This window comes from Coenobita brevimanus, chromosome 64, assembly GCF_032717465.1.
Source record: "Coenobita brevimanus isolate Jiangsu-jjx chromosome 64, ASM3271746v2, whole genome shotgun sequence".
NCBI lineage: Eukaryota > Metazoa > Arthropoda > Malacostraca > Decapoda > Coenobitidae > Coenobita > Coenobita brevimanus.
Window position 1 is genome coordinate 9,895,975 of NC_137017.1, and position 19,128 is coordinate 9,915,102.

The 19,128-nt window shown below is 43.3% G+C and overlaps 1 protein-coding gene across 1 annotated transcript; it reads left to right on the forward strand.

Moving 5' to 3' along the window:
- Positions 1-43: 43 nt before the first annotated feature.
- On the forward strand, positions 44-16,981 carry LOC145404639 (uncharacterized). Its single transcript, XM_080276161.1, has 7 exons — positions 44-5,307; positions 5,584-5,730; positions 6,044-6,123; positions 8,380-8,509; positions 9,096-9,236; positions 12,644-12,755; positions 16,491-16,981. The coding sequence occupies exons 1-7, from the start codon at positions 769-771 to the stop codon at positions 16,574-16,576; spliced, it is 5,235 nt and encodes a 1,744-aa protein (XP_080132287.1). The 5' UTR covers positions 44-768; the 3' UTR covers positions 16,577-16,981.
- Positions 16,982-19,128: the final 2,147 nt, after the last annotated feature.

The following is a 19,128-nucleotide window of genomic DNA, read 5'->3' on the forward strand; positions in this document are numbered from 1 at the left end:
GCACTAGGAGAAGCTACTGAAGCACCATCTTCCGAAACATCTACTGAAACACATACGGAAATTCCTCCTCCCGAATTACTAAGAGTCGCTACTGAAGCTCCCCCTCCCGAAACACTAGGAGTCGCCACTGAAACACCAGCTGAAACATCCGATCTTCAAACACTAAGAGAGACTACTGAAACACCTGCCCCTGCAGCTCAAAAGGATACTACTGAAACACATACTGAAGCATACGGTCGCGAAACTATAAGAGAAACTACTGAAACGCTTGTCCTCGAACCTGTAAGGGATGCTACTGAAATACCTTCTGATACATCCAGCCCCGCAGTGCAAAGAGAAGCTACTGAAACAAATGCTCCTGAAACTCTGAGAGATGCTACTGAAACACCTACCGAAACATCCGTTTCCGAAATATTAAGAGATGCCGATGATACGCCTACTGAAGCACCTCCTGAAACACAAAGGGAGGCTGATGCAACACCCTTTCCCCTGTGGCAAAAAGAAGCCACTGAAACGTCAATTCCTGAAAGTCTACGCATCGATTCCGAAACTCTTACCCCTGAAACTGTAAGGGATGCTACCGAAACACCTGCTCCTGAATCACAAGGAGCCACCACTGCAACACGCGCTACCGAAGCAATTGAGAACACATTTAAAGCAACCAGTCCTGAAACGCCTTTGGCTGTCACAGACATCCCCAAGGAAACAGAAATACCTGGAGCTACAAAAACTTCTAGTGGCACTTCTGAAACGACAGAGAGTTCGGCCATGGAAGCCGAACCTGTAAGCAACACAGAAGCGATAACAGAAATACCGAAGAGCCCGACTGAAATCTTGGCCTCAGACAATGCCGAAACCACCACCGAGTCCATATACATCCTAAACGAGGCCATAGAATACGCCACAGAGCACATCGATGCCACAGAAACTAACAATGCTGTGGACACGAGTACGAGAGGAGCAGGTATTGGATCAGTAGCAAAAGGAGAAAAATCCCCAGATGGTCAAACAACAGAACAAAGACCAACAACCATAAGTCCAATTTACATCCACGACGATGGCCAACAGACAACCGATGCTCTGACTCAAGATGCATATCCCGAAGCAGACTCTCAGACTGATCCAGCAATTGTAAGCAGTACAGTGAAGCCTTCAACAGCCCCAGTCCTTCCCAGTAACCCAGGGGACATTTTCCACAACATCATAGACCGACTGACAGCAGCTCTCCAGGAACCTCTCACAGAAGCACAGGAGTCGGAATCAGATGCTGGAATCCTGAACTTCAACGACATCGTAAATGTAAGTGTTGGTGATTTGGGTTTGACTGTAAACAATGAAAACACACCCACATGGGTGCTTCCAGCTGAACATCGTAAGAAGCTACCAAATGGGGGATCTGGTACCAGTGATCCGAATTCAACGATGGCTGCAGATGACTTGCCGACCACGACTTTGAGTGTGACTGATGACCTTACCGAGATACCAGCAACAACAACGGAGGCCCCTGTGTATGAATACCCACAACTTACGCAGGAGGAGGACTTTAAGGGTTACGACTACTATGAAGACTTGGTGGACTCTCTGGTGGCAAAGGATAGGCCATATCAGGACAACAGTGGAACAGCACAATCGACAACCATCACGTACCATACAGAGGCCCCCACTACAGTGTTTAGCTACGTTTATCCAGAGCTGGAGTCTACCTCAGGTGACTCTGCTCCGTCCGGTAAAGGTGAGAGCGAAGGAAATTATCACCCAATCAACTTCCAGAGTGGTGTCAGAACAGGGGAAGAAGCTACCACAGTGACTCCTGCTGAATTTAAAGACATTACTACCACCGCTACTACAGCCAGTAGTGATGATGATGCAAGCAATACTACTACTACTACTCCCAACTCTACAACAGCCTTCTCTGTGCCCTTGGTTGTTTTGCGTAACCAGGAAATGCTGAACAACCTGCTGAACAACCAAAATAAGGAGAGCAGCAAGGTGGTGATCACTGAGCAGGGCAGCCGAGTGTCTATTAACTCTGCCACCTCTGCGACAGAAGACCCAATTGATGGAATCACTACAACTCAGTGGTCAAGTGACATTAATACTTCTATGGCCACAGCGCAACTCATCAGTCCAGTTCCTGTGTTCATTTCCTACAAAAATAACATATTAACTACCACACATAAAGAAGAAAGTGACAGTGAATCCGATCCTGAAACGAAAATAAATACTGAGTCTTCAAATGACATCAAACAAGAAGGAATGACTACCCAGGCGACAGGACTTCCAACGACAAGTAAAGCACCAAGCAGCCTCAAAGAAACTAGTAACAAGGAAGAACTTCAGGAGGAAGAAGGTGACCAAAAGGATGCTACTCAATCTAGCCATGAAGTTACGGATCAGCCAAACAAATCGAACAGCGAAAAAACAGAGCTGTTTCCAATAGAAGCAAGCCATTTCCCTGGTCCCAGTGGCTTGGAGATAAACGAGGGATCTAGCCGCCTCAGAGATTCTATAAATGAAGCCGAAACCACGCCAAGTTCAACCACTGATCAACCACAAAAAGACGTCCCAACTACAACAATCACCCCAAAAACGTCACAGGCAGGAAGGACGGTCACCACTACCGAAACTGAACTAGCTACCCTACTCATCCCTTACTCTTTTGTTCAGTATTTGGGCCATAATCACAAAGGGTCAGAAGAACTTACAGCTACTAGTGTGGAAGAAGGTTCAGACGTGATCGAACTGCCACCAAACTACAGCGTTAAAAAAACTCCTGGAAACAGGGATGCAACAGAAGGTGCAACAGGAAGCGTGGATCATGGAAATCCCTCATTGAACGAGGGAAACATTGAATATAAAGAACCAACACCATATGAAAGGACGGAACTCAGTGACCATGGACACAGCCTTGGTCATCTATCAGGGAGCTCAGTTGTAAATGACGACAGCCCGAACTTTGACGAATATCGGCAAGATTACAGTGAAGTTAGATCAGAGTACGCAGCAGGAAGTTCTGATCCCGAAGAAATCGAGTATGAGTATGTATACGATGAGAAGCCTGGCTATAGTGAAGGGTACGACAGTGAAGAATCTGAGTATCGTGAAGAAAATCTAGAATACGATGATGTCAGACTCACATACAACGAAGATAGGACTGAATATGATGCCAAACCTGTTGTGGACATCCCAGGATATGTTGCAAATCCAGGGTACAGTGATGTCAAGTCAGAATATGCTGACACAAAGTCTGAATATAGCGAAGTAAAGCCAGAGTATGATAGCGTAGGATCTGAATACAGTGAAGAAAATTTAGAATATGATGATGATGGGACTGCGTATAGCGAAGACAACCCAAATTATCATAGTGTGACCTCTGAATATGGTGAAGGCAATCCAGGGTATGATGTCAGACCGGGGTACAGAGAAGCAGAGTCAGAGTATGACAGTCTAGGGGCCGACTACGGTGAAGAAAAAACACAGTATGATGGCATACCAGGATATAGCGAAAGTGTTTCAAAATATGGTGGTGTGAGGCCTGGCTATGGTGAAGACAGACCACAATATGATGGCATACCAGGATACAGTGAAGACATCTCAAGACATGATGCTAACACGGAGTACAGCGCAAGTGGACCTGAAAACAGCGAAGGAATTCAGTATAATGGAGATGATGCCACGGAGTACAGACCGGAGTACAGTGAAGGGATGTCAGAGGAAAACAATGATCCCACGGAGGATAAACCAGAAGGGGAAGAACCAGGCAGCCATGGAGGACAGGCGGCGATGAGCAGAAAGGACGACGAAGGACAGAATAACTACGGCGGAGACTCTCCCTTCTTCATCAAGCTACCGGGCAGTCCCAACGCTGTGCCAGTCTTCCTGCAATACGAACCGGTCCAGGTCAAGTACATACCTTTGGATAAATTTCAGCACAACACCAATCAGGGAGAAACAGGTTCAAGTGACAGCAGTAGAAACTCTCAGGAACCAACACCAATTAGATTAGGAGCACAAGGAGAAAGGAAGGATGCTTTGACTGAGGGTATGAGAGAAAGGACTGATCAGCAAGAAAGTGTCCCTGAAAAAAGTCAGACCGAAGGTGGAGACGCTGAGAGTTTGTATTCTGTGTCTGAGGATTCGCTTGGAAGGACAGATCTGAAAGAAAAACTCCCTGCAGAGAGGCCAACAGAAGGAGACTCTGTGGCTAGTTCCCTTATGACCGGAATCTATCGTATCCTGGATGACGTTTCTTTGGCCGTCAATAACTACCAGAGGGAGAGCCAGACGGAGACGAATCAGTATGGAACGAGTCAGTATGGCACGAGTCAACAGGGAACTAGTCATTATGAAACGAGTCAGCATGGATCAAGTCAGCAGGGAAATATTCAGCATGGAACGGATCAGACTTTCATTCCTCACCAGCCTGTTGTAAAGACACCAGATCCATTTTTCCTGATGGAGGCGCCGCAGTTGGGCAGCCACAATCCATCCCGCAATCCTGAGTCTCCTGGTGCTGTTGGAATCCCGGGCGATTCGAGCGACGGGTACAAGGTTCGAGTCTCTGGTAAGCTAGGGTTTGGAGCCCAGTCTGGGGGTTCAAATAAAGGGGTGGTGGAGGACGTGCCCATAGGAGATAGGGAGGAAATACTGTACCCCGGGGATTACTATATCCATGACTCATTTACTGGGATTAATTTGACTTCTCTCATCAATCCCATATTCGACCTTAGCACTAAGCCCCCAACACCGTCTATGGAGGAGCGCATGAATCCACAGTACACACCCTTCCCTATTACCACCAATCCACCTCGATCTAAAGCCACAGCGGAGTCAGACCCTCTTACCACCACAGAAGCCACCACCACCACCACTACAAGCAGTGCTTCGTCATACATCACCAGTACCTCCACCCAGACATCCACACCCAAAACCCCAGCTAGTATGGAATTTTCACCCATCCCGGCCTCCAACTTCGACGACTCCTACGATTCCGACTACGTCCCGGAATACTTCTACGACAACGAGAATGCCATAGTCTCCCTCTCCTCCGATCCCCCGAAGGTCATAGAAGCACCTGTACTATCTACTTCAGGCGGGACAATAGGCGGGATCGTCCACACAGACATCAGGCAGGTATCCGCAGCGCCCTTAAGGATCTCAGACGAAGCCGTGCCAACCTCGTCCACTACAAAGCCCACCATTACAATCACGACCACTTCGTCTGCAGCTCCCCTCTCCGATGAGACGGGAGCCATCATAGAAAACGAGGACCCGTCACCACCATATGACTTCGAAGCGCATCAGCAAGTAAGAATATGTAACTTTACTCGTATAACCTTCTCATTGCTGTTTCGGATTAACTGACGGAGCAAGACTTTATTCAGCATGACAGGCCAAATTATTATTCAGGAGAACAAGACACTCACTTGAAAGTCAAAACCCATCATTATCTCTCATAAAATACTAAGATACTTACCTAAAATCAGTAAAACAATGAAAATATGAAGTTGTCTGGCACGTCTCTCTCTCTCTCTCTCTCTCTCTCTCTCTCTCTCAGATCTAACCACACCCCCTCTCCCCCAGCTGTGGTCGTTCCCCCAGCGTCATGAGGGACCCCCAGAGGACCCAAGGTATAAGGTGGTTGACGTCACCCCTGAACCAGTCTACAGGGCATTTTATTCACCCATGGAAATTCCAGGATTTGACCCCAGGGACTTTGGCTATAGGAAGGTGAGAGATTAAGCTGTGTGCGTGTGTGTGTGTGTGTGTGTGTGTGTGTGTGTGTGTGTGAGAGAGAGAGAGAGAGAGAGAGAGAGAGAGAGAGAGAGAGAGAGAATCAACAAATAAAGTGCAAAAAACAAACATTTAGACAATTAGACAGGTAAATAGATTTATAGACAAATAGATAAATAATGAAACTAATAGCCTATTCAACAAGTAACTGAAATGTTATCAAATTAGGCTAGATAGATACTGACACACTTATAAAGAGAGAGAAAACAAGTCCCTCATCACTATCTAACTGTGTGTATCCTTCTTGCAGATCGCTGGAAATAATGGCCATACTCGTGGACCAAATCGACCACAGACAGACCACCATGTACTAGGACCGCAGTTCTTCAGGTGGGTGCTAGCGCTCTCTCTCTCTCTCTCTCTCTCTCAGAGGGAGGTGAGGGAGCAACGACTGAGCCTTGGTGCATAGAGGTGGTCTCAGTTTTAATATTGTGTGGGAGTTTTATTATGTGTGCTTTATGACCGTGTGTGTGTGTGTGTGTGTGTGTGTGTGTGTGTGTGTGTGTGTGTGTGTGTGTGTGTGTGTGTGTGTGTGTGTGTGTGTGTGTGTGTGTGTGTGTGTGTGTGTGTGTGTGTGTGTGTGTGTGTGTGTGTGTGTGTGTGTGCAGTATAGTGTCAAGAGTGAGACAAAAGTGAAGGATTAGGTATGACAGCAAGGCGAGAGAGTGTGCAGAGTGGGGGTGGGGGGTGTCAACTGGACACCTGTTGTTGAATAATATGCGTGGGTGAATGTCCTGTCCTCACACACACACACACACACACACACACACACACACACACACACACACACACACACACACACATCTCTGCAAATACAAAATGAACACAAGCTCACGGCAAGTAAACAAACACCGATTCTCTTTCTCTCTCTCTCTCTCTCTCTCTCTGCATATATATATATATATATATATATATATATATATATATATATATATATATGTATATATATATATATATATATATATATATATATATATATATATATATATATATATATATATATACGTCGTTACCAAGTGTCTCACAGGCTAAATACAGTCATCTGGCGATAATAATTAAAAATAAATACGTCATCGAACAGCAGGTTAATGACTGCTTGTCTTAAAGTTTTCTCATCGATAATGTTGTTGTCATTTTAGTCATCCCTCCGACAGGTAATTTTTTTAACTCCCACGGAGGCTAGCTATACGATTTTATGTTTCATTTACTCCTTCACAATGACTGATCTCCCAGAAGCAGAATAAATTTGTATGGGCAACATGGTTGAGGACAATGAAAAGAGAAGCGGGAGAGGAGTGTTGGTGGGACCTGAAGGAGATGGCAAGAGACAAATATTGGTGGAGAGAGTTCATCGAGGCTCTATGCATCCCGTGGGGTGCTACAGGAAATGCATGACTGATTGACTGGATTTAAGAACTAATCAGTGAAATGCATTGCAGCGGTGAATTATTAAGCTAAAATCAATGGATACTTATACATTCTGTGCGTTAGCGGTATCGATCCTGCTACTACTGAGGAAGAAAGGGTTTGTTGAAGAGCAGGTGCAAAGTGATGGGGAGGGGAGGACGGAAGGGAGGGGAGAGGAAGGAGACAGTAGGGGAGGGGAGGGATGGGGGATTGGTGGGGAGCGGGAAAGGGGAAGGGAGGTAGAGGGGAGACGGAAGTGGAGGGGAGGATAGGGGGGGAGAGGAAAAACCATGGAAGGGAACGGCAAAGGGTGAGGGAAGGGGTGGGATAGAGGGGAGGGGTCAGGAAAGGTTGTAAAGACTAAAAGAGGGTCGGTAGAGTGGAAACGGAATGTGGGAAGAAGCGGAGGGAAAGAAAAATGGGAAGAAGAGAAGAGGATTGAGGGGGTAAAAAGGGAGGGGAGGGGGTAGGCGGGTGTGAATTTGTTGACCCTGTGAGGCAGATGGTGGATTGGAGGGCTGGCGGTACGGGTTGATGGAGGGGTCATAGCCGCTCACTAAACACTTCTCAAAAACAGTTTCAAAAAAACTTCAGCCAGGTAACGTCTTTTGTTTCTTCTTTTAATTCCGGCTATCACCAGACGATTCTATTCATCCTACTCATAGGCCTTGGTCTTACAAGTACAGATTCTTGCTTACGAGAGGTTTCCCAAGTTGAAGAAAATGGATGCACTGGGAGTTATATATAAATATATATATTCACTGTAATCGAGGTCACTCCAAAGTTGAATAAAATCGTCTGACATTGGGAAGCACGAACCCCCCCGTCTCTCACTCCGCCGTGAGAAAACCAATATATAGATATTTCTTCTCATTTCGTTGCTGTCAATTCATTTTCCTCCACTACTGATAAATACCTACAGTACCCTTCTCCCCATTAAAATATGTCCTAACCTTACCAGACCTAACCTGTCTCCCATTATATGTTCACCCATCAGTAAGAATTGGTTACCTCTGGTATAAATTCGATATCTGCCTTACGTATTTTAGGCGAAGATGGAGCCTCGGTACATAATCAACTACAGACCTTAATGATTCTCGCGTTGACGATAGGGATTAGTCCAAGCCTTCTTCTTCCTCCATTTCTCTCTATGTCATACTTTTCCCACCCTTTTCTTAGGTACCTGAGCGAAATGTCTCCGTCTATGCAACGTGGGTTCCTGGATCCTAGTCCTAGCACCCCGCTGACGAGACGGAAGAGAGAGACAACGAGCCCGGGAGAGCAGATCTTTTGCGAGTGGAACATTAAGGTAAGTTGTAAAAACGCTCACTGTGCTTTACGTAAGAATCATGATAGCATTCCTTTTCCCTCTCAGAATCATGGTAACGGTGAGGACAGACATTACGAGACGCTTAGCCATGATGCTAAAATCCGTAACTTAGGCCTTGAAGCCTGTGGTGGGTTTTCACTCAATATCTTGGGATACACGGCCACTGCATCATCTAGGCTACCAGCTACCTCCTCTAAGTGTTACCTTAGATACTCAGTTAAACTACCGGTACCAACCCATAACTGGTGGGTGGACAATTGAGCAGAGTGACTCCAGCTGCCCGCACCAGGATGGGAACTCTGGTACTAATGGGCCGGCAGCTTCCCAGTCAGCAACGCTGACCACTCAGCCACCGCAAAGTATATTAATAATATCACCATTTTAAGAAAAAATCTTCCTCTGATCATAAGGGCATACGAAAAAAAAAGTTTATATATTTTGGCTGAAAAACTAAGGGGAAAAAAATCATATTACAAGGGGGATACCCCCTCCCCCTCTTTCTCTCTCTCTGCAAACTAACCCGTAACCATCCATCAAGCTGACTCTCATCCACGCCTCTCCGCAGACTGAGCAGGGCTTGTACTTGCTGATGACATTCCACAACCTGTCCGCGCCGTACACAGTGGACTGCCACGGGGCCTACATCGAGGTGGAACGCGAGAACAACGGATACGATGCAAGGTGGTGTGGCAACAGGGTCTCACAGGTCTGTATGCTTCTTCATCTCATTTTTCTGATAATCTGAGAAATCTTAAACACCTTTAAGGATTTTGGCTGAAGGCTACTTTTCTGGTAACCTGGGTATCCTTTTATTATGACGTACAATTCATCACAGCATAGTCTTGTGTATGCTGCTTTGTCTATTTGTTTATTTGTTTGCTTGCTTCCTTGTTTGTTTGTTTGTATGTGTGTGTTTTTATATAACAAATTCATTATCATATAAATTTTAACATTTATTGGCTCCATGGGCTACCTCCGGCCCGAGCATTTTACCCTACTTTGGAATATCTTTCAAACACCAACACAAGAGTTTGTGGTGCTTGTCATTTGTGACACAGAGTCTGTCCTTCAACTGCGTCCTATTTACTTGATCATTTTGGAAGCCATGAATTTTAGCACAGGGTACATCATGCTCCTATGACCGAATTAAGATACAACGAAGCTCCTACACACGGCCCTTGAAACATCTTATTACAGGAAGCAAGTTTAACAGGTTGTGCTAAAAGAACTAACTCCTCCAAGGCAGTAAAAATGTGAGAGTTCATCGTCTACAATCCAGATCAAAACATTTTGCTGCCGTCACCCCTCAGGTAGCAGAGTTATGGCATCGTATCCAGTCGTCTTTTTACGTCGTGTTGGGTTTTTACGTCGTGTCGTTTTGTGTTTGGTGCCGTCATGGTATGGTGGTGGAGAGGACGCGACAAGTGGCAGGATATGATGGCAGGGGAGAATGGTAGGAGAAAATGGCAGAGCAAGATGGAAGGATACAGTGGCAGGGCAAAATGCCAGGACAATTGTTAGGATGCAACAGCAGGAAAAGCTTGGAGGACAATATAGTAAAAAACAATGATAGGACAATAAAGGAAGACAATATGAGATAGTATGGAAAAATAAAAAAATTAACTAAATGAATTATGCTGAATTCTATTTGGTCAGCTGCTAGGAGAGAGAGGGAAGAGAAGAGGCGAAAACAGGAATATAAATGGATGAGGAAAAATGGAAAATGAAGAGTGGTGAGAGGAGGGTGGAAGAGGGGAGGAAGAAAGAAGGGGAAGCGTACAAAAGAGGAATAGGATGAGGAGTAGGGAAGAGGAAAGGAAAAAAAAAATGAAGAAGCAAGAGAGGAAAGATAGAAAAAGGGAAGATTTGAAATGAAAACTGACAAAAAGAAAGGGCGTGCAAAGAAGAAATGAAGAAGATACAAGGAACAAAAATGGAGAGAGAGAGAGAGAGAGAGAGAGAGAATCGGCAGCGTAGGTCATAATATTGCGCTGTATCGGAAGGAATTTGAGGGGAGATGGGAGAATGGGAGGATAGGAAAAATAAAGAAAATAAATGAAGAGAAAAAGGTTCCAGTGGAATAGTAATTTTGTGTAGTATATTCTTTTACTTTTATTTTCGTTACACATTTTTAAGAACAATCCTCTTTTTACCCACTCCCCATCTGCCTGCCCATAAACTGACCGTAATTATCGCTCACATAAGGTCAATGTTTCTGTTCTTCACTAGCCCCTCACTTGCTAGACCCGTCCTACCGGTAGTCTATGCCTGAGTTACCTGTTTATCACTCCGTCTTGCCTGCCTGCCTGCCTGTCTGCCTGCCTGTTTCAGTGCTTATACGTTGTTGACCTGTCTGCCTTCATGCATCACACTTTCTGTCTGCTTGCTCCTTTGTCATCCTATCTGCCTGTCCGTGTCCGTAAATGCTTGTGTCCTGATCTCAGTACCTACGTGTTGCCTTCCTGCTTGTCTGTTTTGATGCTTGCCTATTTCTGTTATTGTTATCTACCTGTACGTATGTCTGCTTGCCTATCTGTCTGCCTATTTTAGTCCTTGTATGCCAGCTCTCTCCTTGCTTCCCCTCTTACCAATCTGTCTGCCTTACTGCTTGTTGCCTCTCTGCCTTCCTGCCTCTCTCCTTGCCTGTTTACAATACTGCTTATCTGCCCTCCTACCACCCTCTTTGCCTGCCTTCCTGCCTCCCTCCTTGCTTCCCTTCCTATCTATCTCTTACATTTAGTGAATGTTACGAACAGTCTTTCATAATCAACACTAGCATCCCATTGTCATAATGCATTCTCAGTGTAATGACGAAGCCGAAGGTTTTTACTAATATCGGCCACTTTTCTGCGACAGAATCATCAGAGGTTACAGAAACGACAAGAAGAAAACAACAAAGACAACAATAACAACAACAACAACAACAACAACAATAATAATAATAATAATAATAATGATAATAATAATAATAATAATAATTATTATTATTATTATAAGTTAATAGAAATCGTTTCCCTTCAACACACATCCACAAACGTTCAGAATAAAAACCGCATTTCATAAGCAGCATTAAAGTATATGAATTAAGATCGATTCTTAATCTCAGACTTCCAGCTGAGAGTTAAATAGTGTGGCGTCAACTGAATCATAATAGGTTACCATTATCTAAAATATAATAGTCTCGGGTTACCTTAAGTATAATAGTCTGGGATTAACTAAACCAGAACACTGTGACGTTGGCTGAAGCTAGAGTTTAGGGTTAACTAAAGAATAATACTCTGGGGATTAACTGAATATAATAATCTGACGTTAACTAAAGTACAATAGCTAGTGTTATCAAGAGTACAATAAATAAATAAATCGTCCCCTCGAGAAAAGACGATTAAGAGAAATGCTATAAATTCACCTTTATATTCATTACGGTAATTTTCTAATGTGTCTTATTCAGCTATCAGTTTAGTTCCTAATGAATTGTAACTCGCCCGGGAGATTTTGTGACACCTCTTCCTTAGCAACATATTCTCAAAACTGCCTCAATATCGGCTATCCATTTTTGATGCAAAATATGTCGGTTTCAAAGCGATATATCGAGCATACAAGAGGATGCTGAAGTGCAATATGCGGAGTTCATCTCCTAGAAAAAGGCGTTACGAAACCTCCTATGTCATCTACAACACAAGCAAAAGACTCAGATGTTAAGACAGTATATTTCTAAGCCACCTTGTCTGTGGAGTCATACCCTCTAAGCCACCATCAAAGGTGCATGGAAGAGTGTGAAATATACGAATATATATGGCCTAATCACCATTTTATCATTAGAAAGAAACTTATATTCGTTAATAAGAGGCAACAGTTTCCAGAACGTGTGAATCTACGGGTAAGTTGGTTAGCGCGGATTATTGCCAACTTACCTCTCAGTCTCAATGTCTCAAAGGCTGGCTGTCGACCGCACATGATTAAACAGACAGGAGTATACATAACATAATAATATATACAGTTGGATGGAAAATAAATCACTAAGGAAGAGTGCTACGGAACCTCTAATGCCAGTGGAAATAAGGTCGTAAGATTTGTACTCACCTTACCTCCCTCAAACAGTCTCTTTACCCCCAGGCTGGCTCTCGACCCCACGTGATCTTCGCCAAGACTGAGGTCCGCATCACAGTGTACGACGATGGGGATACTAACAAGTCCTTCCCCACGGGCTTCGAGGCAGATATCGAGGGTGAGTTGGTGTGGTGATAGTAACTATACCTTATTCACCCTAACTTGGCCTGAAACTGCAGTCTCTCCATCTTGAATGCTGATTTACAACAATAGATTAGCACAGGAACATGATGCTTTGGTCCTTCATCTTAACTTGGTCCAGATTTTCTTTCATTTCCAGCGTATAAACAAACATTTTACTATTTTCTCTTGTCTACCACCGTGCATCGATGGCAGCATGTTCGTACAGTGATCCGCGTATGCCACCGAGTTTAAAAGTCAACTCAAGTTGTGTCGAACATTAAGAATTTTATGCTGGCAATCCGTACTGTCACGTGTTTGCCTAATGTTCGCACCCTGTCCTGTCACCACTCATGAATTACTGGGAGGAGGAAGAGGGTTGGGGGACCTGGTGCGATCCATTGTGCAAAACCTAAAATGTACAGCTGGCCGCACTCCCGCGAGGGCCACAGCGTTGTCAACGCTGGCCAAGATATTTACTCTGAAACACTAGTAGAGAGATGCGTTCGAAGCATCCACAGCCAGTAAGAGAGAGTCGTACAGAGAGAGTTTAGGGGGGAGGAAGGGGGTTTGAGGAGAGTGGGGGGATACCAATGCACGAGAGGTGAGGGATGAAGTCTGTAACAGATGAGTGGAAGGCTGGAAGCTATATATAATATAAATCTACAATACCTGGTAACAAATCATATATATTTTAATACCTTTATTGTCAAGTTATTACCGCTGTGAAAAGTGGCACAGTTAATGCTTGGAAACCATAAAGCATAATGCTATTGAATATAGCAAATGTGAATCCTTAATACTGCATGCGGTAATTGCTGACACCCCCAGCACACACCTCCGTATCCTCCTTATCAAGCGTTTCCTAACACCCGACAACATTGGCTCGCTTATCTCTCGCATGATAACAGGAGTGTCATATTCTAGATACCGTACAGTACAGTAGCTTGTTTACAACTTATTACTATTTCTTTAGCACCTAATTGACTGTAATGTATCCGAATGTGTTAACTTTCATACAGTAAAATACATTGTTCAGGGCTAAGACACCGTACCCTTGAGTATTGTCTGTAGCGTATAGGATGAAACTTAATTTTTTTCTACATTCTGATTAATGATACTAAACGCTAAATGCTATAGTCAGATTTTGCTATGTAAAAATTTACATAGTACGAGATAGGCAAAGAGGCACGGACACGATGGCAACAGATGGTTGTTTGTAAAAATGAAATTATGGGCGTCTTGACCAATGAGGCTTTAAACAATTTGTGATCTCTCTCTCTCTCTCTCTCTCTCTCTCTCTCTCTCTCTCTCTCTCTCTCTCTCTCTCTCGCTCTCTCTCTCTCTCGCTCTCGCTCGCTCGCTCGCTCTCTTGCTCTCGCGCTCTCTCTCTCTCTCTCTCTCTCTCTCTCTCGCTCTTGCTCTCGCGCTCTCTCTCTCTCTCGCTCTTGCTCTCTCTCTCTCTCTCTCTCTCTCTCTCTCTCTCTCTCTCTCTCTCTCTCTCTCTATATATATATATATATATATATATATATATATATATATATATATATATATATCAGGGGTTCCCAACCTTTATTTACCCATTACCCCATTTTCCACACCTCCCTTCACTCATTACCCCTCATTGCTTATGTTTCCACAATTGCATTTTAGCTGCTTAACATTTTGATGCCTAGATTTTAGTTTGAATGTAGGACTTAATTAAAGGTTAGGCTAAAACCAAGAGAGTTATTGCAAGGAGTAATTTATTTTTATTATTAACACTGATACCAAATAAACATGACTTTAAACATTCATCTCTGAATTTTAGTATAGGTCTGAAAGTCTATCATAACTGGTATGATTTTTAGATTTTTTTTTTTTTGTTACTTCCCCCATTACCCTTCACAAAAGACCAAATTACCCCACTTGGGGTAATTTACCCCAGGTTGGGAACCCCTGATCTATATATATATATATATATATATATATATATATTTAATCTGCTATCATGTGAAGGTGAATGGGAGCCCTGATAACTCCACGATGCGATGACGCGATGATGCGATTTTAAACTGCTTGTTAGGTAACGCTAGATATGGGCGATGTTGATATGTGCCAGTGGTGTCAGCAGCTGCCACATTCCGGATGAAGTTACTTACATTTGTTACATGTGATTAATAAACAGCATTCTGATTCATTATTTTCAGGCAGTTTTTGTCTGTATTTTACAGCGTCCATTGCTTGGAAACGACAATAAAATAAAATACGATTAAAGTCTACAATTATGAATCTTGATCGGTTGTCTTTGTTTTGCAGTATAATATTTAAAGTTGATCTTTTTACTTTTCATGATGGCAAAAGTAACACCGAAAAAATAAATTTTTCTTTTAATAAATATTACACTTTTCTGTCGCCTCAACAATCGTCATATCTCGCCTCTCGTGTACAGGCACCCACCTACCCACCTCAAACCCGCTCCCTCCCTCAGTCCTGTGAATGCTTCGATCAGAGCTCACTACTAATGATTCGCGGTTACTACCTCGGCCAGCGTTGACAACACTAAGGTGGCCCTCGCGGGAGTGCGGCCAACTGTACCTCTTGATTCATAATACAGTACTTTGTCCAGTGACGCTATATGCTCCGTCTCCAGTGAAAGCTCCTACCCGTCTCCACCTGCTCTTCCCGTCCCCACCCTTCTCCCGTCCTCATCTCTCCCACGAACCGCATCCACAGGGGAGAGTGTTTGGCCACTGCTCTGCAATCGTTTGTCTCACATTCAGTCGCTCGAAGTGATGGGCCAGTGGATGTCAAGCAACTTCCTAAATTGGTGTTAACAATATGGTAACTTTTTACCAGTGTTACAGCCTCTCACCAATGTCAGTACTGAAACTAAATAGCTATAAACACAAACACACTCACGTAAAACTAATTACAAGCTTAACACTGATGTAAACGAATTCACCAGTTTTTCTTCCACGTGGCCTCTCTCACCCCATCACCAAGACTGGGGAGGCTGCGGGGTTTGCTGTGATTCAACAGGTTCGAACAAGAGGGTTCATGGCGATCCGTACTTGTAAAGCGTTCATTCTCCGATCTTACCACTTCGGCTGGAGGGCGTATTATGAGTTTTCTTCCGTTTTATTTTTTTTTTTTTACCCTTACGTTTCTATTTTATTGATTTTTCGACTTATTCTGTTGCATTTTATTTCCTCTAATTTCTTTTATTTTATTTATTCATTGTTTTATTCTAGCTTTTATCCATTGTTTTATTCTGCTAAAACTGGTGAGGTTAAATATCACCTTCATTAACTCTACATAGGATATCTTTTACGCTGAATTAATGGGTTGACGTAAGCCAAAGTAAAATTTTAAAAAGACGTCCACAGGCCGGAGAGATTAAGGAAATGATACTCAAAATTTCACCCGTTCAGTACGATGTTTCGGTGGATTTAGTCTTGTTAGTTAATGGGAAAGTCGCCTTAACTCAGTGGCACCAATATGACCGAATGATGGAGCTCCCTTGCTATACAAACGTCCATCAATTCCATTACTAGCTCCTGAAAGGATGATGGTGGACTGAAGAAGGAGGACAACTTTGGTCTTCTCATACCCTTTGATCTATACTGATGTAGCCTGGTAATACATCTTGGGCAGCAATGTGTAGTTTCTTTATTATATAACCTGTATTCTATATTGTTGTAGCATACTCTTATACAGCAAGCTTATTTAATCTTCTTTTCTTTTGCAGTGATCGATCTGTTTGATGCCCGCGACTACACAGCCTTCATGAGGTCCAACGCCTACCCTCACATCAGGAGACTACTGCTGGGATAGGCTGTAGCTGTCGAAGTCTAAGGAATGATAATAATTACGAGTATCTGGTGGTGCATTATTGAGGGAAGGGAGAGAAGAGTTGATGGAAGGGAAAATATAGCCGAAGGAATAGGAAGAATGAAAAAAGTTGAAAAGGAACGAAGGAAAATAGAAGAACAGTGTAGAAAGGGAGAAAATTGGAAGAGGAAAGGGAAGACGACTTGAAGAAAGAGAAGAAAGGATGAAGAAAGGAGAAAGGAAAAAGGAACAGAGAGAAAAGATGGATAAGAGACAGAAAGGATGAAACGTGGATGATAGGAAAAGAAGAAAGGGAGGGAAAGGACGACATACAGGATAGAAAGGAAAAAAGTGATGGAGAAAAAGAAGGTGGAGAGGAAAAAATATATCCAAGAGAAGATTTGGATGCTGATCTGTGTTCTAAGTAGATCAACACATCCACAGTTGACTGATCAAGACTGTTCTCCACATTCGCTTCATGCTTAATGCTGTGTAGAAAAACAAGTAGGTCTCCAGGAATGGTGAGAAATTGACCTAAAAATACGTTCAGCCAGTGAACTTTATATCCATTTAGCTTTACTGCTACTAGACGATTTTATTCAGTGGTAAAGATGTTGATGAGGGCTTTATCTGACCCCTTCAGTTCAAGCAATGTCTTATAACCCGAAAAAAACTGCCAGGAAATGACATGAAGAAAGAATTATATAAATGACGTCCTCGGGCTGAAACCGTTATGAGAAAATGGGTCCAGTTATAGGCATTACATTTTAGCGGACGTCAGAATATTTTAAACTGAGGGAAATCATTACCCTCTATTTTAATGGTGAATAGAGTTCGGGCATTTCTACAGTCAAATGGTTGTGCATGTGTAGGGCATTTGTATTCCCACTGTCAATAAGTCGGGGATATATGGAGCATTTAAAAAACCAGTTTGGGCATTAATGCTATCTCTATAAAAAAAAATTGTTTAGATCAGTCTCAATATCTCAGCTTGATTTTGATGAAAATTTTTTGTAAGAGTTTTGTAACGCATTAGGAAAGTTATTGTTGTGAATGATTAGTATTCTCTTGAGGTTAGAGGGCTCCCAAACGATCCTTCATTACCTGTCTATCTCGTATGTGATAAATTGAACACCTGTATAAGTACGTTACTTTGATAAGCTATGTCTGTAGTTATAACAATGCAATTAATGTACAGAGAGAAGGCTGAGGTGTGATGATGGCGTCATGAAATTATGGCTACGGAAGGTGTCACGGAGCCTCCTAAACCAACAAGAAATGTCTCAGTTACTTTTGATCCACCTGTGCTGCGTCAGTGATTAAACCCCCAAACTCTCACTTGACACCATGGAACTCGATCCTGGCACAGTACAGAAGGAATGAAGTAGATGATTTTTCCTGTGGCACTACAGGTATCTTTCGTTAATAGTTCTAAGTTACTGCATGGCCAGACAGTCGCCCCGCTTCTCCCATTACTACCAGGACACCGTAAGCGACCACTATCACCGTCATAGTATTCTAAACCACAATCACATACCACCAGGAACCACAACTAATTACAAAACACACACACACACACACACACACACACACACACACACACACACACACACACACACACACACACACACACACACACACACACACACACACACACACACACACACACACACACACACACACACACACACACACACACACACACACACACACACACACACACACACACACACACACACACACACACACACACACACACACACACACACACACACACACACACACACACACACACACACACACACACACACACACACACACACACACACACACACACACACACACACACACACACACACACACACACACACACACACACACACACACACACACACACACACACACACACACACACACACACACACACACACACACACACACACCTACCAGTACACACACACACACACACACCTACCAGTCTTACCACTAACTTACAGCTACCACCACCAACCACAACTACCACAATGACAGAGGGAGGGGCGTGATGGGCACAGAAGTCTAGCGATGCAGACGTTCATTTTTAGCATTCAAGTAGTTCAAGCTTTTATAATCGACATTACCCATCCCCTTTCTGCTGGATAATTGAATACCTCAGCCATAATATGCATTTGTTTTGTCTCCAGTACTTAATGAACGTAATGATATTAGGGGGGCATTTTTAGTCTTCATAAGATTGCTGATATGAGGACATAATTTGTAGTACAGTTGTGTTATACTGTAGTTGATGTGTGAGGGGATGAGTGCAGTATTTTAGTACTGCTGCAGTATGTAATCAAGGGCATTATGCAGTTTCTCGATAATTCCTCTTGTATTTAGAGTGACTAGTGACATGCCACAGCAATATGCCGGGTTAGATCTCGGTGCCTTAACCACACAGCCTCAACGCATGCTCACCGGTTGAACAGATTAATTGTCGCTTTGTAGAGCACAGGGATCTGGATGACAAACATATGTACAATGGATTCCCTGTCAGTAACTAAGATTTTTTTTTTCCC

Bases quoted from the DNA above. Each gene is read 5' to 3' on its own strand.
- LOC145404639 (XM_080276161.1), top strand. From the start codon at position 769: ATGGAAGCCGAACCTGTAAGCAACACAGAAGCGATAACAGAAATACCG. The intron at 8,510-9,095 runs GTAAGTTGTAAA...GCCTCTCCGCAG, and splicing joins TTTGCGAGTGGAACATTAAG to ACTGAGCAGGGCTTGTACTT. The intron at 9,237-12,643 runs GTCTGTATGCTT...CTTTACCCCCAG, and splicing joins GTGGCAACAGGGTCTCACAG to GCTGGCTCTCGACCCCACGT.